At 36.0% G+C, this 25208-nt stretch overlaps 1 protein-coding gene across 1 annotated transcript in view; it reads right to left on the minus strand.

Annotated features, from left to right (window-relative positions):
- TERB1 (telomere repeat binding bouquet formation protein 1) overlaps positions 1-24335 on the minus strand; it is a 43114-nt gene extending 18779 nt beyond the window's left edge. Inside the window, exons 1-11 of the mRNA XM_032424036.1 lie at positions 24305-24335; positions 14981-15091; positions 14667-14795; positions 11879-12010; positions 11110-11170; positions 10896-11011; positions 10675-10797; positions 4808-4960; positions 4042-4173; positions 2914-3039; positions 1164-1321 (exon numbers count right to left, since the gene is read on the minus strand). Of these exons, the coding sequence (XP_032279927.1) occupies positions 1164-1321; positions 2914-3039; positions 4042-4173; positions 4808-4960; positions 10675-10797; positions 10896-11011; positions 11110-11170; positions 11879-12010; positions 14667-14795; positions 14981-15091; positions 24305-24335 (1272 nt within the window). The remainder of the gene's footprint in view (positions 1-1163; positions 1322-2913; positions 3040-4041; positions 4174-4807; positions 4961-10674; positions 10798-10895; positions 11012-11109; positions 11171-11878; positions 12011-14666; positions 14796-14980; positions 15092-24304) is intronic.
- Between the last annotated feature and the right edge of the window lie 873 nt (positions 24336-25208).

Raw genomic sequence — 25208 nt, forward strand, 5'->3', positions numbered from 1 at the left:
AATAGATCAAGATTCCATCAAGTCTAGCAATTAATTTATATGAAAAATTTTTTTTTTTTTTTTTTTTTTTTTTTTTTTTTTGTAAAGATTTTATTTATTTATTTGAGAGAGTGAGAATGAAAGAGAGAGAGAGCATATGAGAGGGAGGAGGGTCAGAGGGAGAAGCAGACTCCCTGCCGAGCAGGGAGCCCGATGCGGGACTCGATCCAGGGACTCCAGGATCATGACCTGAGCCGAAGGCAGTCGCTTAACCAACTGAGCCACCCAGGCGCCCCTCTTTTTTTTTTTTTTGAAGATTTTATTTATTTGACAGAGAGAGACACAGTGAGAGAGGGAACACAAGCAGGGGGAGTGGGAGAGGGAGAAGCAGGCTCCCCGCCGAGCAGGGAGCCCGATGCGGGGCTCGATCCCAGGACCCCGGGACCACGACCCAAGCCAAAGGCAGATGCTTAACCGACTGAGCCACCCAGGCGCCCCTCCATCCTTTTTCTAACTCTTATTATGCAAACGTTAGATCTCTATCTTCCATGTCTCTTATTTTTTCAGTCATCATTTCCACCTTTTAAAAATCTTTTTTTCCCTATGTTCAAAGATGGTTTCTCAAGTATCAATTGAATTTTAAATTTGAAACCATTAAAATCTGGGGCACCTGGGTGGCTCAGTCCGTTAAGCATAAGACGTGATTTTAGTTCAGGTCATCATCTCCTGGGTAAGGGGATTGAGCCCTGTGTCAGGCTCCAAGCTCAGCTGGGAGTCTGCTTGAGATTCTCCCTCTCCCTCTGCCCCTCCCCCCACTCACAAGCTCACTCTCTTTCTCTCACTAGAATAAATCTTTTTTTTTTTTTTTTTTTTAAAGATTTTATTTATTTATTCATGAGAGACAGAGAGAGAGAGAGAGAGAGAGAGAGAGGCAGAGGGAGAAGCAGGCTCCCAAAGAGCAGGGAGCCTGATGCGGGACTCGATCCCAGGACGCTGGGATCATGACCTGAGCCGAAGGCAGATGCTTAACCATCTGAGCCACCCAGGTGCCCTAGAATAAATCTTTTTAAAAAAACATTGAAATATAAAAAATAGCTTAGCAAGAAAAATCTTTTACACTCCAACCTCTACTGTAGAAAAATACTTGAAAAAAGTTCTATATTCCTTGAAACAAAAAGGCCAACCTCATTTCTTTCTCTTTCAAGCTGTTCTATTCTGTGTAGAATTTCCTTTGCTTTCTTCCAGTACTCTTCAAGGTTCTTCTTTTTCATATTTACGTCTTTTAATTGTTCTTCATTTTCATCAAAAGAGTATTCTCCTAGACTTAGAGATAATTTCTCAGCTTTGTAATATGGGAAAAAATAATGAATTTATCCATTACTAGGACTGTTTTTTTTTACAGTTTAAATATAATTTTAACACTTTAAATAAGGACTACCTCATACCCCACACCCTCTTCTCTAAATTTTGCCCATGCAGACTATCTTAATTGTCTAGGTGGTACTGAAAATAAATGGAAAGCAAGTACTTGGCAGAAGCCCAAGCCCCAGTCATAAGTTAGACTTTACTCTATCAGAGGAGTATAGGAGAAAGAACACCATGAAAATACATTATGCCAGGTACATAAACATCCCCAAGTATGTGGATACCAGTTTTAGGTTTTGTTTTTTTTTTTAACAGTTTTCATAACGCAGTTCCTTCCTTTAATCTTTTAAGTTTTCTTTTTACATATTTCAGCAGCAATTCTTCTTCCACAAAGACCAATTCAATGGCCATCATTTCTTCCAAGCATGCTCCCTCCTATCACAGGGTCTTTGTGCCTCACCATTGCTTATGGCTGACCTAGTTAACACTATACATTCAGATCTCAGCTCAAGAATCACTTCCTCTGAAATAATACATTATATGTTTAAAAAAAAAAAAGATAGTAGGAAGGGAAAAATGAAGGGGGGGAAATCGGACGGGAGACGAACCATGACAGACTATGGACTCTGAGAAACAAACTGAGGGTTCTAGAGGGGAAGGGGTGGGGGGATGGGTTGGCCTGGTGATGGGTATTAAACAGGGCACGTATTGAATGGAGCACTGGGTGTTATATGCAAACAATGAATCATGGAACACTACATCAAAAAATAAATAAATAGAAAAAAAAAAAGAATGTCTAATGGAAAAAAGAAAAAAAAAAAAAAAAAAGAATCACTTCCTCCGAAGCCTTTTCTGCTCCAAGTCTAGGTCACAGTCTTTTGTTATATGCTAAGATCTATGCTCCATCCATTCCTAACCCTTCAGTTAATATATAACAATTCATTCATTTCTGAGATTATTCAAGGACTATTTATCTAGTTAAACAAAGCTCTAGGGTGCAGACTGTATCCCTAAAACTAGCACAGTGCCTGCAAATAATAGGCACTCGAACATTTTTTTAAATAAGTAAACAAGGGGTGCCTGGGTGGCTCAGTCATTAAGTGTCTGCCTTCGGCTCGGGTCGTGATCCCGGGGTCCTGGGATCGAGCCCCGCATCGGGCTCCCTGCTCCGCGGGAAGCCTGCTTCTCCCTCTCTTACTCCCCCTGCTTGTGTTCCCTCTCTCACTGTGTCTCTATCAAATAAATAAATAAAATCTTTAAAAAATAAAATAAATAAATAAATAAACAAATGCACTTTATATTATAATTTAACCATAAGTCACCTGTAGGCCTCAAATTTAAGTCCTACAACTAAACTGTCCACATTGCATAAAATAAGTGAATTATCTATATTGCTGTTCTCTTCCAGATAGGTTGAAATGCTGAAATACTCTTGTTGTCAAGTCCAAATTATATACTCTGCTTTTCAAATTAAGAAGCGCCTGGGAACCTAAAGGGTTTGGCTCATCAAAGCAGATATAAATTCCCCTTCATAAACTTTGGTATTTTTTTAAGTAACAATAAACTTACTAATTTTTTTGCAATTGTGAAGCACAAAAGTGGCAGCTTTGTTCAGTTCCTCATTCTGCGATTCGGTTAAGGCTTGTATCATGAGTGGAAGCCCATTGTTTTTAAAAAGATCATACTGATTTTCCTCTGGAAAACATACCAAAATGAAAGTAGAAAATAGTTATAGTTATTTTTTCATAAACTATCTACATAAGGTCATAATTCTTCTTTGTGATCATTATGATCATAGTTTAAATCTTTAGAATAAAAAATAGTTTCAGAAGTATTTTCCATTTAGGAAATCATCTTCTGACATAAAATACCTGTCTCATAAGTGATGATCTCTGAAATACAGCCACATAGTCATACCTCATTAAGAGTAAAAAAACAGCCCTCACCTAGTTTAAAAAAAGGTATCATTGAAAATAAAAAAAGTATAGTTGTCAGATTAAACCTCAATAAAAAATAAAAATAAAAAATTTAAAAGGTAGAATAAATCCAGAGCACTTGGGTGACTCAGTTAAGCGTCCAACTCTTGATTTGGGATCAGGTCATGATCTCAGGGTTGTGAAATGGAGCCCCACAGCATGGAGCCTGCTTAAGATTCTCTCTCTCCCTCTCCCTTTCCTCCCCCTCTAAAAAAAAAAAAAAAGGAATGGAGATAGGAGAAGAGGAACACAAGGAGGAATCTAGTCCAATCACATTGGTGAAAGATGTTGAGGGGCCTCGGGCCTAAACTGGAACTGGGCAGAAAGGGATAAGGAGGGTTATGGATGAAGGAGGATGAGGAGCAAAATGACTGGTTTGGGGCCTGAATGACTTAAAGAAAGGCAGTACTTTCAAGCCTCTCATATGAAAATAAGGAAAAAACCAAAAGTGGATTTCCACTCCACTATTTTAATAAGCATACTAAGTAAATTCAATACTAGGGGCGCCTGTGTGGCTCAGTCGTTAAGCATCTGCCTTTGGCTCAGGTCATGATCCCAGGGTCCTGGGATCGAGCTCCGCATTGGGCTCCCTGCTCCACGGGAAGCCTGCTTCTCCCTATCCCACTCCCCCTGCTTGTGTTCCCTCTCTCGCTGTGTTTCTCTCTGTCAAATAAATAAATAAAATCTTTAAAAAAATAAATAAAATAAATTCAATACTAACCACAATCCTCTGTGCAATGACCAAGAGTAAGTATAATGCTAAATTTTTCTCCTGAATCCAGACCTTCATGAAGCAGTAATGTCAGAAGTTTTGAAACAATCTGATACTTGGATAGTATTATTCCAAAAGTAGCTATTAGTATAAAATAGGGGGAAAAAAGTATAAATTTAAAACTTGAAACTATACATATGCTATTTGTCAGATCTTATCCTGGGAGAACAATATCATATCAATATAATAGCTAATATTCATATCTCATACATATGTGTATGTATTTGTGAATATAAATAAATGTATTGTAATAAGATAATGGCTTATAGAGCCCTCATTAATCCCTGGTTATGGCTGGGTGAGTCAGACCTCATACTTATCAGAAAGAGGCATACCTTAATTCTTCATATAATTTTTAAAAATCTATAAATTGGGCTTTCCATTGCTTATGTTTCCAAGATGTCCCTTCATTTCTCATCTAAAGCTTTTCATTTAATACTGCTTTTTCAGTGAAACAAAGGTTTAGAAATGACAGAATCTTATCTTGTTCTATCAGTAGACTTAAAGTCAGAAGACCTCGATTTGAACCCTGAGGGAAGTCATAATCTCCACATGAAAACAAGGAGTTGGACCAGATAATTTTTAAGATCCCCTCCTGCTTGTGAGACACTGAAAGTCCAATCTATGTTTGTGTTCAATCTATCATTTCAACACTCACCATGCTGAATTCAAATAAAACTCAACTGTAGAAAAATTACTAAGCATGTTCACTCACGATTATCAGCAATACACGCATCCACTGTCTTTGTCACCACCACTGCAAGCTTAGCACTGGAAAGAGTCTTGTGTGAATCTGATTCCAGTTGCACCAGAACTTGAGACAATACATCCAGTCCACCCACAGATATAAAGTATTTCTGAACATATGCTTAAGGAATAAAGCAGCAAAACTATTAATACCTCAAACAAGAAAAGTGTATGGTTCCATTCAATTAATTTGCACTAAATATGACATTCACATGACTTTTTCAAATACTAAAAATCCCAAAATTAAAGAATGAAAAATCCAATCTTTACCTGTGCATACATATAATCATAAAATGGGTCATTTGCTTAGGTAAGAAACGAACTTTTACATAGAACAACTACATATACAGTACAGTGTTTCCTGTTAGATATGTTTTTTGTTTCATTTAGCAAGAACTGGTATATTTTGCAAGAATGACATTAGTAAACTCAAAGTTTTTCAATAGAGCTATGAAGAATAGATTCATTCATTTAGCTTGGTATTGCAATTAGCAAGCTGCCTATTTTCTGAATTCCAACATAACTCATTCCTCAGATTGCTTGAATCTACAAAGGGCAAAGTAATTATTCCAAAGGAACACATATTTTCTCCATCTTATTTAAGCCTAATTCTTTTACTTCTTAGAACATAAAATTATAACATATTATTGAGAGACATAACAACTATTCCAAAAAAATACTCAGTGAAAAATACATTTTTTTAAAAAGTTTGAAGTGTCTTGTTCCACTGTTGAAAAGGATTCTGCTTTAAAAAAAAAAAAAAAAAAAGGGCGCCTGGGTGGCTCAGTTGGTTAAGCGACTGCCTTCGGCTCAGGTCATGATCCTGGAGTCCCTGGATCGGGTCCCGCATCGGGCTCCCTGCTCAGCGGGGAGCCTGCTTCTCCCTCTGACCCTCTCCCCTCTCATGTGCTCTCTCTCTCTCATTCTCTCTGTCTCAAATAAATAAATAAAATCTTTAAAAAAAAAAAGAAAAAGAAAAAGAAAAGGATTCTGATGGGAAAGTATCCCATGGGTCTGTGCATTCAATAGTCTTCACAGCCCCTATATAAGCAGTGGGTTTATAACAAATGGATATAATTCTGCCACAAATCTTCTTTCCAGTCTACCCTAGCATCACAAATTGAACCAACATTATTTTTTTTAAGATTTATTTATTTGAGAAAGAGCGAGAGAAAGAGCACAAGTGGGATGAGGGACAGAGGGAGAAGCAGGCTCTCCGCTGAGTAGGGAGCCTGATGCAGGACTTGATCCAGGGACTCCGGGATCATGACCTGAGCCGAAGGCAGGCACTTAACCAACTGAGCCACCCAGGTGCCCTGAGCAAAGATGATTTAAATGAAAAAATTACTTTTTATACTGTTTGATAAAACACAAAGATCTTAATCTAAAGAAAAAAAAAAAAACCCATCAAGTTCAGGGACACCTGGGTGGCGTGGTAGGTTAAGCCTCTGACTACTGGTTTCAGCTCAGGTCATGATCTCAGGGCTGTAAGAGCAAGCCCTGTGTCAGGCTCCAGGCTCAGTGCAGAGTCTGCTTGGGATTCTCCTCCTCCCCCTCTGCCCCTCCTGCTCATATTCTCTCTCTCTCTCAAGTAAATAAATATTTAAAAAATATGTATTGGGGCGCCTGGGTGGCTTAGTCGTTAAGCATCTGCCTTCGGCTCAGGTCATGATCCCAGGGTCTTGGGATCGAGCCCTGCATTGGGCTCCCTGCTCTGTCAAAAGCCTGCTTCTCCCTCTCCCGCTCCCCCTGCTTGTATTCCCTCTCTAGCTGTCTCTCTCTGTGTGTCAAATAAATAAATAAAATCTTTAAAAATAAATAAATAAAAAATATGTATTAAAAAAATATCAGGTTCAGAATTTTCTACATCTGCGAAAGGAGGTGTTAGGAAATGTTACTGAAGGATAAGCAACCATTTTCAATATTATGGAGACTCCAAAACAGGTTTCTTTTCTGCAAAGTATTTTCATTAAAAAACAAAACAAAACAAAAACCTCTTGAAAAAGAAATATCTTTAAATGTTTAGATAAAAATGGCACTGTGTTACCACATTTTCTAGTAATAGCCTATGTAATAAAAAGTCAGGCTTATAAGCATAAGAACATCCTAGTCTACACTTGTACACTGAATATTTCAAATTTTATCTAATCTCTTATTTCATACGAGTTTGCTAAGAGTAATGAGGTCCTAAAATTATTCCTATTTCAAGTTGACTTTTAGAGAAAAAGGAAATGTCAAAGCGTCATGGAAAGAGAACACAATTTTGGAATTATAGAGATATGTTCCTTTGCACGTGAAACATGACTATTTGCTTTAAATACGTGAATATAGGTACACACCAACAATGTGTGAGAAAGTTCTAGTTGCTCCATATCCTCATCAACGTTTAATATTACTAGCCTTTCTGCTTTTAGGCATGGTGTGAGTGTGTAGTGGTATCCCTGGGGTTTTAGTTTGGATTTCTCTGATGACCAATGATTTTGAGCAGCTTTTCAAAAACTTTCTCATTACTTATTTACAATTTAATACTCGTATCTTCTTTGGTGAAGTATTTGTCCAAATCTTGCCCATTTTTTTAATCATTAGGTTGTTTTTTGTCCTACCAATTTGTAGGAGTTCTATATATATTTTGGGTACAAGTTCTTTGTCAGATGTACATTTCACAAATATTTTCTTCCAGTCTATGGTTTTCCTTTTCACTTTAACATGGTCTTTTGAAGAGTTAAAGCTTTTAATTTCACTGAAGTCCAATTTCTCATTTTTTCCTTAGTGGCTCATACTTTCTGTGTCCTAAGAAATCTTTGTCTTCTCCCAAATTATGAAGATTTGCTCCTATGTTTTTGTCTAGAATTTTACAGTTTTAGTTCTTACACTTAGGTCTGTGGATCACTTCAGATTAATTTTTACAAACAGTATAAAATTAGGGTTGAGATTCATATTATGTGTACAGATATCCACTCTTTCCAGAAGCATTTGTTGAAAAGACAAATTCCCACATGGAATTGTTATGGCACCTTTTTAGAAAACCAGCGACTATATATGTGTGGGTCTATTTCTGGGTTCTCTATTTTGTTCCATTGATCTAGTATGTCTACACTTAAACTAATGCCACACTTTCTTGATTACTGTATGATAAGTATTGAAATCAAGTAATATAAATCCCATAATTCTGACCTTTTTCAAAACAGTTTTGACTATCCTTGCCCCTTTGCATTTCCATGTAAATTTAGAATCAGCCTGTCAATTTCTACAGCAACGCCTGCTCGTATTTTGATGGGAATGCCTTGAATCAAGAGATGAATTTGCAAAGTGACATTCTAATAATACTGAGTCTTACAATCCATGAGTGTAATATATCTCCCATTAATTTAGGTTTTCTTTACCTCAGCAATGTTTCATAGTTTTCAGCATATAGACATTGCACATATTTCATTAAATATATCCCTAAGTAGTTTTTTGATATGATTATAAACGATAGTTTAAGTTCCCGATTGCTTGTTGCTACTACATAGAAATACAGTTGATTTCTGCATATGACCCTGTATCCTGCAACCTTGCTAAAATCATTTATTCATTCCTGTAGCTTTATTGTAGATTCTTCAATCACGTCACGTATTAATAAATATTGTATTTTCTTTTCCTTTTCAATCTCTATGCCTTTTATTTTCTTGTCTTATTTCACCGGCCTGAACACCCAGTAAAATGTTAAAGCATTGAGAGTAGCCATCCTTGTTTTTTTCCAATCTTGGGGTTGGTGGAGGGCACATTAAGTCTTTCATCATTGACTATGTTAACTGTGTTTTGTAGAGGCCCTCTATCACACTGAGAAGTTCTATCTATTCCTAGTTTACCAAAAGCTTTTGTCACAAATATATGTTGAACTACGTGAAAAGCTTTCCTTGCATCCTTTTAGATTGTACAGTTTTTCTTTTCTGTCATAACCTGTGAATATGGTGAATTTTCCAATGTTCAACCAATCTTGCATTCCTAGGATAAATGTCACTTGGTCATAATACATTATCCTTTCTGTATATTGCTGGATTTGATTTGTTAATATTTTTTAAAATTTTAATTATAACTTTTTAAAAATTTCTTTAAGTAAGCTCTGAACCCAACATGGGGCTTGAACTCATGACCCCAAGATCAAGAGCCACATGCTCTACAGACTGAGCCAGCCAGGAACCCCTGATTTGTTAATGTCTTGCTAAGGATGTTTGCATCTATATTGATAAAGGATATTGACGTACAGTTTTCTTGTAAGGTCTTTTTCAAGTTTTAGTAGGGGAATAATGCTGATCTAAAATGTATGGGGAAAGGGGCGCCTGGCTGGCTCAGTCAGTAGAGCATGCAACTCTTGTTCTTGAGTCATGAGTTCAAGCCCCATGCTGGGCATGAAGATTACTTAAATAAAATAATAAAATAAAATAACATAAAATAAAATAAACTAAAATAAAAACATCAAAATGTGTTGGGAAGTGTTTCTTCCACTTCCATTTCCTGGCAATTTATGTAGAATTTATTTTCCTTAAATGTTTGTCATAATTCACCAGTGAAGCCATCAGGGCCTGGAAATTCCTGTTTTAGGTTTTCAACTACAAATTCAATTTCTTTAATATACATAATAATATTCAGGTTATCTATTTCTTCTGAGTGAGCTTTGGTGGTTGGTGCCTTTCAAAGAATTTATCCAATTCATGTAAGTTGTCAAATTTAGTGGCATAAAGTTGTTTTGATTATTCCTTTATTATCCTTTTAATATCTGTTAGGATCTAGAGTGATGTCATTTCTTATTCCTGATATTAGTAATTTGGGCCCTCTCTTTTTATTTTGTGGTTAGTCTGGCTAAAGGATCCACCATTTCATTGATCTTTTTAAAGAACTAGCTCTGGTTTCATTGATTTTTCCCTATTCTGTTATTTTTCTATTGCATTGATTTCTTATCTTCTCTTTATTATTTCCTTCTTTACTCTGAGTTTAACTTGATTTATTTTCTAGTTTCTTAGGTGGAAACTAATATAATTGATTGAGAGCTTTCTTCTTTCCTTATACAAACTGTAGTGCTATAAATTTCCCTCCAAACACTGCTTTCAGAATGTTTTTGCAGCAACCCAGCTTTTATTTTTTATTCATTCATTTATTTATTTTTAGCAACCCAGTTTTTTAATGTTGTGCTTTCATTATCATTCAGTTAAAAACATTTCTAATTTCTTCATGACTTACTCTTTTTTTAAAAAAAAAAGATTTTATTTATCTGACAGAGAGATACAGCGAGAGAGGGAACACAAGCAGGGGGAGTGGGAGAGGGAGAAGCAGGCTTCCCGCGGTGCAGGGAGCCCGATGTGGGGCTCGATCCCAGGACCCTGGGATCATGACCTGAGCCGAAGGCAGACGTTTAACGACTGAGCCACCCAGGCGCCCCATGACTTACTCTTTTACTCATGGGTTTGTAGGGTTTTTTTTTAGTCTCTTTTTTAGCACTGAGTAATTTTCAGATATTTGGGACTTTTCTAGATGTTTTATTTTTATTCATTTCTAATTTAATTATGTGTGATCAGAGAATATACTGTGTGGGGCTTTAGTTTTGCTATCTAGTTGCTCTGTTTCGTGAGGGTATCAAAACTATGCTGCTACCTCCATCTTTCCTATTATCTTCCTAACAATGTCTACTTTCAAGATTTTCCTATCTGTAATAGTCTAAATGCAACCAAAACAACCCAACTTACTGTAATAAAATTATTTCATTAATTCAATTAACTCCATAATTAACTCAATAGGTTTTTGTTATGTTTTGAACTATGTTTCTTCAAGTAAAACTAGAGAATAATGAATACTTACTGTTATTTGCAAGAGTGAGCCCAATAAATGAGCAAACAGGGCGAATTATCTCAGGTTTGATACAATTTATTAGCCAGTCATTGGCATGTGGAAAAAGTGAACAGCAAAACATTTGATTTTCATCTGAAAGGAGACAAAGTCAATCATGTTTTAATATATTTGGAAAATATCAGTTCATTTGTTTTTATTTTATTTTTATATTTAAATATTTGAGATATTACCATTTTGAGGATTGTTGACACAGACGCACAAGGTACTACACACTGAAGACCATAACTGATAGCTCTGGAATGCATTTGTATCCGACAAATTCAACTCGTATTTTGAAAGAACAGTCCTATTTGGTTAAAAAAAAAAAAAAGGAAGAAGCAAATTAAAACAAATGTGTTAAAGTCTTAAGTAATGAATAACAACAAAAGATTTGTATTTTCTTACCTGAACAACTGTGTCAGAACTGTAATACAACCTGTTTCTCTTACAAGGGTTTGTCCAGTCCCTTAAAAAAACAGACATATAATACACAAATAGGACTTCTGTTATAAGTAGTTTTGCAGAAATGAAAAACATTTAAGTAGTATTTTTAATAAATAACTTGTAATCACTTTAAAGTATTGCAATAGATAAAAATCTGTAATCGGGGTTATACACTACTTATGCCCAGAAAAAGCATTCAAATTTCCTCCAAAACTGAAATAAATTTTAGCTAAGAGCTACATGAAATTTAAGGCCATTGTTAGCTGATATAATAAACACTGTAACTAAATGGCTAATTCAGTGGAAAATCAACCAAACTAATCATCAAATGCCTCTTTTGCTTTTAAAGCTGCTCCTTTTCAATGTTATTTAAATAACACAAATCACTTTACTATTTTTTATAATTAATAAATATCAAACAATTAAATATATGTGATTCTCTTTTCTTTAAAGCTAGTAGTTCTCAGAAGTTAGTAAGATTTTTTAAAAAGACACTGATATAGGGGTGCCTGGGTGGCTCAGTCGGTTAAGTGTCCTACTCTTGATCTCAGCTCAGGTCTTGATCTCAGGGTTGTGAGTTCAAGCCCTGCATTGGGCTCCACGCTAGACGTAGAGCCTACTTAAAAAAAAAAAAAAAGACACTAATATAAAGACTAGAATAAAAAGAACAAAGACTATTTCAATTTATTATTTTTTTAAATGTTTCTACACCACGAAAGAATGTACTTACTATTATTTGAAACTAGAACCAAAATAACATAGACAGACATTCTTTTCAAATTTGTGTTTGAATCACCATTAGATAAGAACCAAGTTAAGTCTTCAAATAATTCTGAAGTGCACAAAGACTGCTGACAGTAAACTGAAAAATAAAAATATAATTTCAATTTCTATGCATTAGCATAAGTCTTAAAATACGCTGAACAAAATATAAAGTTGCCAAACAGATGGTTCTCAACCAGATCTCATTTCATTGACATTTATTAGTCATGCAACAAAATTTCTGAAAAATTGCTATGTGCTTACTCAATTAGCAGACAAAAAAGCAGTACCTTAATCAGAAGTACTTGACTGAGGCTCTAAAACATGTACAAAATCTCCTAGAATTTCTAATAAAAACCTAACTAGGGACGCCTGGGTGGTTCAGTCGGTTAAGCATCTGCCTTCGGCTCAGGTCATGATCCCAGGATCCTGGGATCGAGTCCCACACTGGGATCCTTGCTCAGTGGGGAGCCTGCTTCTCCCTCTGCCTGCCGCTCCCCCTGCTTGTGCTTGATCGCTCTCTCTCTCGCTCTCTCTCTCTCTCTGGCAAATAAATAAATAAAATCTTTAAAAAAAAACAAAACCCTAAACCTAACTAAACAAAAAAATATGAAAAAAATTTAAGAGGATGAGTAAGTAACAAAAGATAGCAAGAGAAAAAAAAAATTTTTTTTTTAAGATTTTATTTATTTATTTGACAGAGAGAGAGATAGCGAGAGAGGGAACACAAGCAGGGGGAGTAGCAGAGGGAGAAGCAGGCTTCAGGGTGAGCAGGAAGCCCGATGCGGGGCTCGATCCCAGGACCCTGGGATCATGACCTGAGCCGAAGGCAGACGCTTAACGACTGAGCCACCCAGGCGCCCCAAGAGAAAAATTTTTAAAAATTCAGAAACCTGTTTTAGAAGATAGACAAATGATACTTGTGCTATTTTTTAAAAACTTCCTAGAAATAAAAATATCTTTCCAAAAAGCAAAAATGATACCTGACAGTAGGGTTGTGTGTGTGTGTGTGTGTGTGATAATAATACAATAAACAGAATTTTTTAAAAATAATTTAAGAGGGCATGTGGCTGGCTCAGTCAGAAGAGCATGCGACTCTTGATCTTAGGGGTGATGAGTTTGAGCCCTACATTGGGTGTACAGATTACTAAAAAAAAATAAACTTAAAAAATAAAATCTTTAAAAATAATAATAATTTGAACACAGAGATATAATTTGTATTTTATCCAGTATTTAGAACCAGCTATTAGACTTTCTCTCAAAGCAAAGGACAGTGTCTGATTTATCCCAATGACTAGCACACAGCTTGATTCCTACCAAATGATGAAGAAATATTTATGGATGAAAATTTAAGTGGCATCTGGGTGGCTCAATTGGCTAAGCTATTTGACTTTTGATCTCAGCTCAGGTCTTGACCTCAGGGTCAAGTTCAAGCCCCGCATTAAAAAAAAAAAAATGAAACTTTAAGAATAGAAAGTTGTTTGACAAACCAGTACTTTAGATTCAACTTCATTTTGGGTATAATACAGGAAAATGTTTTTACCAACATGAATTTCTATACCCAGAGTATATTTATCTATATACAAGATGTTGTAGGTTATCTTTGTTTTTTGACTCAACTACCTAGTTATATAGAGAATGAACGTAATAGAAAAACCAGAGATAGACCCACCACATATGCAAATTCATGAAGCACTAATAACATCTCAAATCAACATGAAAAAGATCTTTTTAATAAGAAGTGTTAGAATAGCTGGATTGCCACATAAAAAAGATGAAACTGGAGCATATATCATGCCATACCCCAGGATATTCAAAAGGATTCAAAAAGGAAAATGTAAACGTAAAAAATAAAACCATACTAGGACCAAAAGTCAATGTGGGTGGATTCTCCTAGAACCTTAAGAGTATGGAAAACTTTCCTATGACTCAAAATCCAGAAGCAAAAAGGGGAAAGAATGATGAATTTTATTTTTGTAAAAATAAACTTTTGCATGACAAAAAAAAAGATAAGCACAGAAGACAAAGTGAAACAAATGTTTCCGACTAACAGCAAGAAAAATTGTGAAAGATTTTGAAATGATTACTGAATGTCCCATCTAGCACACCCTTCTAGATTATCTGTGTCTTTCACTGTCTTTGGGCTATTTTACATCTCTGTAAATTGTAGAAAATTGATAGTAATCCAAGTCATCCTTTAAAAAATATATATTTATTTACTTATTTATTTTGAGAGAAAGCATGCACGCACATGAGCACATGAGCAGGAGGGGCAGAGGAAGAGGGAGACAGAATCTCACACAGAGCCCCACGCAGGGCTCAGTCTCACGACCCTGAGATCACAACCTGAGCCGAAACCAAGAGTCAGACGCTTAACCAACTGCACCACCCAGGTGCCCTAGGTTACCCTTGATCATAGAAATACAAAACATTTTGGCCAGTAGAACGCAACTGATTGTTGCCCTGCAGATACTGACCAGTTATATGCCTACGTACAAATCTATTTTAGCATTCTGTAACGCCTATGTTGTTTTTTTTGTCATTGCCTTTGAAACAGTTGTCTTATTTTACTGGTTCCTTCATTAGTTAACAAGTGGCATGCATGAATTTAAACAAATAAATAAAATAACTGGATAAAACTATTCAGACATGTAAAAAAGGAACTTAATTCTAAAATTACTTTTTAGTAGTTTGTTAAAATATAGCACAATGCTTGAAGGATAATGAAAAAAAAAAAAAAAGTTTTCATATATTACCATTTTGTTCTGCAACAGCTCCTAATGTGTATAAGGCTGCTTCTTTTACCATGCTATGTTCACTTGACTTTGCAAGATTTTTTACAAACATCAAACCACCAATTTCCCTAAAATAAACACCTGCATTACCTATAGGGTGTACAGAAAAACAAAACAAATGATATTATGAATCTTTTAGGGAGAAAATAAATCACGTGAACTTTGTAACAAAGCATACAGAGTAACTGAGTCAAAGAGAAAGAACTATGCATATTTCATATATCACAATACTAAAGAACTAGAATCACAGATAAAAATTCAGTATCATGTCTTACTATTTTGTTGACAAATTGAATGAATAGTGACCAAAGCTTCCTTTTGTGAGAAAGGGTTGTCCATTTGATACTTCAGGCACTCCAATAATAAGTTCAGGTCAGTCTTCATTTCTGAAGAACAAAAATTTCTTTTTCTTTTAAACCAAATGTTTCTTTTCAAAAACTAACCATTTAAATTTCACTTTCTAAATGTTGTATCTTTGTAATGTTTGTTTTTAAAATAATAAGTATATATTCCTTTTATAATCTATCAAACAGTAAAGATATATAAAAGATGTTCCTTAAATAAAAGAACTTGAAATGAAATTCTTATAACTATTAGATTTTCCCCTTGCATGAAATAGAATACAAAATTCAAATATTATTTTCTTTAAATAAATCTACACTGGTTTAAACATCTGCCACTTAGAAATGAACTGAATGAAAATGAAAATACAACACATTATAACTTGTGGGATGCTACCAAAACAGTATTTGGGAGGAAATTTACAATACTAAATGCTTATATTATAAAAAAAGAAAGGTCTTGGGGCGCCTGGGTGGCTCAGTTGGTTAAGCATCTGCCTTCCGCTCAGATCATGATCCCAGGGTCCTGGGATGGAGTCCCAAATCAGGCTCCCTGCTCAGTGGGGAGCCTGCTTCTTCCTCTCCCTCTGCCGCTCCCCCCTGCTTGTGTTTTCTCTCAAATAAATAAATAAAATCTTTAAAAAAAAAAAAGAAGAAAGGTCTCAAATTAATGACCTTAGCTTCCATCTTAAGAAGCTATAAAAACAGTAAATTAAACCCAAAGTAAGTAGAAGGAAGGAAATAAAGATCAAAACTAAAAATCAATGAGACTGAAAGCAGAAAAAAGAGGGCGCCTGGGTGGCTCAGTTGGTTAAGCGACTGCCTTCGGCTCAGGTCATGATCCTGGAGTCCCTGGATCGAGTCCCGCATCGGGCTCCCTGCTCGGCAGGGAGCCTGCTTCTCCCTCTGACCCTCCCCCCTCTCATGTGCTCTGTCTCTCTCATTCTCTCTGTCTCAAATAAATAAATAAAATATTTAAAAAAAAAAAAAAAAGAAAAAAGAACTGGTTCTTTGAGAAGATCAGTAAAACTGATAAATCTCTAGACAAACTGATGAGGGAAAAGGAGCAAAGACACAAATTACCAATACCAGAATGAGAGATGGCATCATCATAGATTCTAGTTATATTCAAAAGATAAATAATAGTTATGCATAACTTCTTATCTATAGATTCAATGATTTAGGTGAAATGGACAAATTGCTTGAAAGACACAAATTAGGGGCACCTGGCTGGCTCAGTCAGTAAAGCATGCAACTCTTGATCTTGGGATTGTAAATTCGAGCCCCACATTGGGTGTAGAGATTACTTAAAAAAATAAAATCATTAAGAAAGACACAAACTGGGCACCTGGGTGGCTCAGTTGGTTAAGCCTCTACCTTTGGCTCAGGTCATGATCCTAGGGTCCTGGGATAGAGCCCCATATGGATCTCCCTGCTTAGCAGGGAGTCTGCTTTTCCTTCTGCCCCTGCCCATCTCCCTCTTCCTGCTGATGTGCAGGCACACTCTCTCTCTTTCTCTCTCAAATAAACAAAATCTTAAAAAAAGAAAGAAAGAAAGACACAAATTATCTAAACTCACCCAAGAAGAAATCAGATAACCTAAATATTCCTATATCTATGAAAGAAATTGAAATCACACTTTAAAAACCTTTTGTAAAGAAAACTCCAGGTTCAGATAGCTTCATTTGTAAACTCTTCCAAATGCTTAAGGAAGAAGTAATACCAATTCTACACAAACTTTTCTAAAAGTTTGGAGAGAAGGAATACTTCCAAACTTATTCTATGAGGCCAGCCTTACCCTAATACCAAAACCAAAGCAATTAGAAAGGAAAAAAAGACAACTACAGACCAATATCCCACATGAACATACATGTAAAAAGTCTAAATAATTTTAGCAAACTGAATCTAAAAACATTTAAAGTAACAATACATCATGACCAAGTGGGTATATCCTAAAATTCAGGGTTGGCTTAAGATATGAAAAATCAATTGATGTAATATGACAAACTAACGTGGAAAATTATATGGTTATCTCAATAGATGCAGAAAAAGCATTTGATAAAATTCAACATTCATTTCTGATAAAAAAAAAAAAGTTCAGCAAACTTGGACTAGAAGAAAACCTCCTCAATTTAAGAAAGTATATCTACAAAAAAAAGCCCTACAGTAAACATAATACTTAACAGAGAAAGACTGAATTCTTTCTCCCTGAGATCAGGAACAAGACAGAGATGTTTAACATTGTACTGGGGAGTCTAGCCAATGTCATTCTATTTAACATTCCATTTAACATTGTACTGGAGAGCTTAGCCAGTGCCATCAGGTGAGAAAAAGAAACAAAAGACATTCAAATTAGGAAGGAAGTAATAAAACTATCTACCTTCATGTATAACATGACCTTCTATACAGATAATCTGATGGAATCTACAAAAGAGCTACTGAGTATAGTAAGGTTTCAGTATATCCATTTAACATACAGAAATCAATTACATTTCTATATATACCAGCAATAAGTAATTGAAAATTGAAATTGAAAAATAATGCCGTTTATGGGGAGCCTGGGTGGCTCAGTCAGTTGAGCATCCAACTCTTGATCTCAGCTCAGGTCATGACCTCACCAGTCATGAGTTAGAGCTCTGCCTTGGGCATGGAGCCAACTTTATTTTTTTATTTTTATTTTTTTTTTAAGATTTTATTTATTATTTTTTTGACAGGGAGAGACACAGAGAGAGAGGAAACACAAGTAAGGGGAGTGGGAGAGGGAGAAGCAGGCTCTGCAGAGCAGGGCGACCGATGTGTGGCTCAATCCCAGGAACCTGGGATCATGACCTGAGCCGAAGGCAGATGCTTAACGACTGAGCCACCCAGGTGCCCCTGGAGCCAACTTAAAAAAAAAACAACAACAATGCTGCTTATAATAGCATCAAAAATATTAAATACTTAGGGATAAATCTGACAAAAGATGTGAACAACATGTCTACTAAAACTTAAAAAATACTGTGGAGACATATTAAAGAAGATTGAAATAAAGGGAGTAAAACACCTTTTTCATGGGTTGGAGGACTAAATATTGCTAAAATGTCGATTTCCTCAACTTGATCTATAAATTCAATGTAACCCCAACAGGCTTATTTTTTTACAATGGCAATGCAGAGAAGAAAGGATAGTCTTTCCAACAAATGGTACTGTAACAACTAGATACCCATGTTCAAAAACATAACAAACCAAACTCGAATCAAACCATATACAAAAATTAACTCAAAAGGGATTGCAGACATAATGTAAAATTGGAACTATAAAACTTTTAAGAGGTAACACAGGAAAAAATCTTTGCAACCTTGGTTTAGGTGAAAATTTCGTAGACACAATGTAAATAGCACAATCTGTAGAAAAATAAGGAATAAACTGTATTTCATCAAAATTTAAAACTTCATTTTCTTTTTTTTTTTAAGATTTATTTATTTGAGAGAGAGCAAGCACAAGCAAGGGGAGGGGCAGAGGGAGAGGGAGAAGCAGGTTCTCCCCTGAGCAGGAAGCCTGACACAGGGCTCGATCCCAGGACCCTGAGATCATGACCTAAGCCAAAGGCAGATGCTTAACTGACTGAACCAACCAAGCACCCCTCAGCAGTTTCATAAATTGTTAAACATACACCTACCATTTGATCCAGCCATTTCACTCCTAAGAATTTATCTAAAAGAAAAGCAGGTATGGTCCATACAAAGACTTATACACAAATGTTCATGGCAGCATTATATGTAATAGCCAAAAACTGAAAACAACTGAAATGTCCATCAACAGATGAATGGATAAATAAATTGTGGTATGACCATACACTATGGCTAAGTATAACAATAAAAAGGAGTTAACTATTGATATATGCAACAACCTGGAGGAATCTCAAAATAATTAAACTGAAAGAAACCACAAAAAAAGAATATATACTGTATTACTCCGTGTATTGGAAAAAAAAATGTAAACTATAGTAACAGAAGGCAGATCAGTGGTTGCTTGGGGGAAAGGGGTCCAGGAAGGGACAAAAAGAAGTATTATAAGGGTGCATGAGGATATATTCCCTATCCTGATTGTGCTACTGTTTGCATATATACATATGTGTGTGTCAAAACTTACAAAAATATAAACTTGAAATATTTATTTGCAACTAAAAATGAAAGACAATCATTTCCCTATAAAACTTTTCACTACGGCCTTTTAACAATTTCATCTCTTGGTTTTAAATAAAATTGTATGCAGATTTTGACATAATGTTTGAATTAAATTTAAAGTTCTCAAAGATATAGGATGAAGAAAGAACATAAAAACATAGAGGAACACATTAAAAGAAACTTAGATCTATTATCAATCAACATTTAGTTTTCCTCTTAAAAGAAATTCAACTGACAATTTGGTTCAATAAAATTACTCATGACTCAACTTGTTAGTAAAAAACCATAGTACAAAGGCTATTACTAAATTATCTTAAAGCAATAGCAAACATGTATTGATCATTTTCTACATTAACAGAGACCGTAAGAAGGTTAGTTTGACTGTATGGATAGCAATAACAACAAGCCAAAGAGGATTTTTGATGGGGCATGTTGATTTTCAATTCTAGGCACAACTGCAGAAAACAAGAAACTTCTTTATGTATTCCTCTATTCCCTCTTGTACACCCTCTCCTACTTTGATATTTTCTATTATAATCCCTCCCTTCCCAGACAAAGCACCTAATAACATCTACAACTCAGTTTTATCTTCTCCAGCCTATGCAACCTAGTTCCTTCAATCATTCCTGAAGAAAATAAAACAAAAATTCAAGTATATACAATATAGAAGCACAATTTATAAAAGAAAATTGGATAAATTGGACCTAAAATTTGAAATTTTTTGAGCTTCAAAAGATATCAAGAATGTGAAAAGACAACTCACAGAAGGGAAGAATAGATCTACAAATCAGATATCTGATAAGGGGCTTGTGTTCAGAAAATATAAAGAACTCTTAAAAGTCAATAATAAAAAGATAACCCAAGTAAAAAGCATATAGACATTTCTCCAAGAAAGATACACAAATGGTCAGTTAGTATATGAAAAGACGCTCAACATCATTAGTCATTAAGAAAATGGAAACCAAAACCACAATTAAATACCACTTCACAGGGGCGCCTGTTGGTTAAGCAACTGCCTTCAGCTCAGGTCATGATCCTGAAGTCCTGGGATCCAGTCAGCATCAGGCTCCCCGCTCAGCAGGGAGTCTGCTTCTCCCTCTGACCCTCCCCCCGCTCTCATTCTCTCTCTCTCAAATAAATAAATAAAATCTTAAATAAAAATAGTTAAAAAAAAACACCACTTCAAATCCACTAGGATGGCTATAATCAAAAAGATTATGACAAGTGTTTACCAAGAATTTGAAGAAAATGGAACCCTTATACATTGCTGTAGGAACATAAAATGGTACAGCCACTTTGGCAAAAAGTCTAGCAATTCCCCAAAAGGTTAAATATAAATTTACCAGACTCAATAATTCTACTACTAGATATATACCCAAGAGAAATGAAAACATGTCACACAAAAACTTGTACATGAATGTTCACAGCAACATTACTCATAACTGCCAAACAGTGGAAACCCAAATTTCCATCACCACTTGAATGCATAAACAAAATAAGATATATCCATTCAATGGAATATTATTCGGCAACAAAAAGGAATGAAGATACTGATAAAACTTGAATAATCCTTGATAATACTATGCTAAGTGAAAGAAGCCAGCCACAAAAGCCCACATATTGTATGATTCAATTTATATGTCCAGAATAGGCAAGTCTAGAGACAGAAAATAGATCAGCAGTTGCCTACAGTTGGGGGGTGGTGGTGGTGTGACTGCTAAAGAGTACAGGGTTGGGGGGAAATCAGAGGGGTAGACGAACCATGAGAGACGATGGACACTGAAAAACAAACTGAGGGTTCTAGAGGGGAGGGGGGTGGGAGGATGGGTTAGCCTGGTGATGGATATTGAGGAGGGCACGTTCTGCATGGAGCACTGGGTGTTATGCACAAACAATGAATCATGGAACACTACATCTAAAACTAATGATGTAATGTATGGGGATTAACATAACAATAAAAAAACTTAAAAAAAATGAAACTTCTCACAAAAAAAAAAAAAGAGTACAGGGTTGCTTTGGGGGTGATAAAAAGGCACTAAAATTGATTGTGATGATGATTGTACAACACTGTGAATATATTAAAAACAACTAAATTGTATACTTTAAATGGTTGAATTGTGTGGTATGTCAATTATATTTTAATAAAGCTATTCTATATACAAAAATCAAATTACTGGGGGCGCCTGGGTGGCTCAGTCGTTAAGTGTCTGCCTTTGGCTCAGGTCGTGATCCCAGGGTCCTGGGATCGAGCCCTGCATCGGGCTCCCTGCTCCGCGGGAAGCCTGCTTCTCCCTCTCCCACTCCCCCTGCTTGTGTTCCCTCTCTCGCTGTGTCTCTCTCTGTCAAATAAATAAAGTCTTAAAAAAAAAATCAAATTACTGGTATGCTTTGCAGTTGTCCAAATGACCAAAGTGACCCCAATCTCAGTTCTTTTGGGTGATTGATATGGATACTGGGAAAGAGACAGTCTCTCTTTTCTAAATCTCAAACTGTATGTAAATCTGGCTATTCATTTCCAAGGCCAAACTTTGGAACCCTGTCATTAGTCAGAACAGATCTATCAGTAATATTTTCAAATCTATCATCTTACTTTTGGAATATTATCCCTAATCCTTTCAACTGTCTTACTTTCTTACTCTTATATTTACTCCTTGACCCCTAAGATCTCTATAATCCCTTTACTCCTCCTGCACCGAGGCTTCTAGTTTCATTTCCTTCCCTATTCATCCTAGATCCCATGATTCATCACCTCAACCATTATCTTGCTAAGATTACTTTGACCCCCGTCCTTCTACTAAACATGTCCTATAATCCTAACCATGACTCAAAAACATTTTCCTTTCTCTGCTCTTTCAGCCCAAATTTGGGCATTGCTAAAAGAAAAAAAAAAAATCAAGCAATTATGCCATTACAAATATTTGGTATGCATTCCAAGTTATAACCCCCAAATCTATTTAGCAATCCCATCCACGGTCAGCTCTATCTCTCACACCGTTCTGCTGCTTCTGCCATTTTCTGCAATGGCTATTCCAAATCTTTAGCTATCTTTAAACGTCCAACCCCTGTCCCACATCTCCTTCTCTTCCACTTTGTTTTATTTTATTTTTTAATGATTTTATTTATTTATTTGAGAGAGTGAGAGAAAGAGCAGGAGCAGGGAGGAGAGACGGGGGGCGGGGCACAGCAAGAGAGGGAACACAAGCAGGGGGAGTGGGGGAGGGAGAAGCAGGCTCCCAGCTAAGCAGGGAGCCCGATGCGGGACTCGATCCCAGAACCCTGAGATCACGACTGGAGCCGAAGGCAGACACTTAACCAACTGAGCCACCCAGGAGCCCCTCTTCCACTTTGTTTTAATTGGGTTTCCCCAGAAGTAGACCAAGAGACAAGGATTTGAGTGTTAAGTACTTTTTTGAGAAAGTGACACAGGACAGGAAGGCAGACAGAAGCAAGTTATTATTAAGGGTAACTGGAGCTTCACTCCACAAGGGAACTCTGGGAGCCAGGGTGGAGCCACATGTCTCAGAGATACCCCCACCATAGGATGAAGAGTATTTGTCCATCAATTCCAATCAGTCATTTGTTCAGGGCTGCTCCCAGGGAAAGGGCCATTAATTATCTGGCATCTCTGGCTTGCCTTGCTCTCTGGGCAAAAGCAGGTTACAAATGCCAAGATAAATCCTCAAAGACACAGATGTTAGGCCTCACAGAATTCCCCACTTTCCACAACACAGGATTCCTACAAAATATTTACAGCCACACTCATTCTTATCTCTTCCTCCACAATATCAGAACAGGTATCTAGCGCCCTTCTTGTTCGTGGTTAATCCATTCACCTGTGTTGTGGGACCCTATAGTGACTACAACTACTATACTTTGGTGGGGTTTTTTCCTGCCCAGAATGATTTCCCTCCTTTTTGTGCTTTTTTTGGAGAACTCTTCCTCACAACTCTGAGTTTCCCAGTGGTATGAACTGATAGATTTCCTTTCTTGCTTGTACTAGTTTGACTTGATTTCTCTCACATGCAACTCAAATGGCACCATTACAGGCCCATGACTTCCTTAAAAATCTATTCATTTAACAAATATTTATTGCCTGTCTACTATGCATCCACTCTGTACCAGATGGGGATTCTGATTCCAAGGAACTCAAAATCTGGTGATGGAGACCAAGAAAAATATGAATAATTCCCATAGTGTAAAAAAGGGTCTGAGAGGGGCATCTACAATTATCCCTCCTCTCTTTTCAGTTCTCTTCAACCTCTACCTCTTCAGAATCTCCATTCCCCTTTCATATATTCTCTTGTCTCTACTCCCTTACAAGGCTCCCTTAACATTACAGTCTCCCTCTACCTATTGCCATATATCTTCAGTCAAGCTTTTAAGAAGAGTTAGGTATTCATACTGTCTCCAGATCCTTATTTCCCACCCAAAAGTCAATATACTGCAACCTGGCTGAAATGTATCAAATTTACTGTTAATAAAACAAATGATCTCCTAAATAGAAAATCGAGTGGATAATTCAGTCATCTGTGGACATTTGACACTGATAAGCTCAAGCAATCTTTCTCATGAAGTATTCTCCAAAGGCTAGTTTCCAAAATTCCACATTCCTAAACTTCCATTGACCTTTCTGAAATATTTTTCTCAGTCTTTGAGAGCCCTCTTCCTCAGCCAAAACCTTACGTGGTGTGCATTAAGGAACATTATTTCCCATCCTTTTTTTTTTTTTAATATTTCCTCTCTGATGAATCTCCTCCATGCCCATGGATATCATTTCTATCTTTCTAAGGACAACTCTGAAATCTGTACCTCCATGTATACTTTGGTGGTGGTTCTCTCAGGTTCCCACTGTTCTTGTATATATCTCTATTAAATCAGCTATTATACAGTATTCTAATTATCAGCATGCCTTTACCCATTAGAATGTCAGTGTCCTGAAGTCAGTGTGACAGGCAGGGTAGATGCACAATAAATACGTATGTAAATTGCTGAATAATTCTCTCATTTCCTGGATCCTGTCAGATAATCTGCAGTATATCCCACTAATAGATTATAAAATTAATACCAGATAAATAATCCATTAATTTCTCACCTTGTATCTTCTTTGTGTCCTCACTTTCCATACTTGTCTGTATCCTTTTCCTTATATTTCATCTATAAGATAAAGGTATTCTCTCAATTTAAATCAATGTTTGAGAATTCCAGAATTATAAATGCAAAGGGGTAGGGAAAAATAGTTTTCCTGAAGCCAGAGAGCAGGGACTGAATCTACAACTTATTGAATATGTGATAAAGGTTATACTTAAGTTCTCTGAGGCTCAGTTTCCTCATCTGCAAAATAGGAAATTCCTACTTTATAAAGTTGTTACAAGAATTAAATTTAAAAACATACATAAACGCACGTGGCATTCTTAAGTACTACAGGCATTTAACACATTTTATTAAATAAACATAAAAATGGTTGGTTAACTGAATCTAACTGATCCTCTTCTGGTACTCCTTCCTTATTTTCTCTCCTGTAAATTTTCATCCCATCATTTCTGATTGGTCACCCCTCCATGAATCAGAAATTTAAAACACACACACACACTTAAGAACTCCATTTCTCTACACAAGCTAAGTTTAATATTAAAATATTTTTTCTAACAACCCATTTTTTTCAACATAGTATGCTACTATTAAGCTAAAAATCTTTGTTTATATATCACTTTTTAGAAGAATTTTTAAAATAACCAGCAACTCTGATATGGCATCTCATATGCTAAACTGATTTTTTAGAAAAACCTCTGAGAGTCTGATTAACTTCTTAGAGTCATCAGGACTCACAGAACTCTAGAATTCTTATTTACTCCAACACTATAAGGTTAAAGGGAGATAGCTACTTATCCTTTCTATTTTTTTCTCATTCTCAGAATGGAAATAAAATTCCCAAACAAAAAAATAATAAATGTGAGAATCTTTTATAAGGTAATATATAAATATACACCAGTTTTGCC

Source organism: Phoca vitulina, unplaced genomic scaffold, assembly GCF_004348235.1.
Source record: "Phoca vitulina isolate PV1807 unplaced genomic scaffold, GSC_HSeal_1.0 scaffold30, whole genome shotgun sequence".
NCBI classification, from domain to species: Eukaryota; Metazoa; Chordata; class Mammalia; order Carnivora; family Phocidae; genus Phoca; species Phoca vitulina.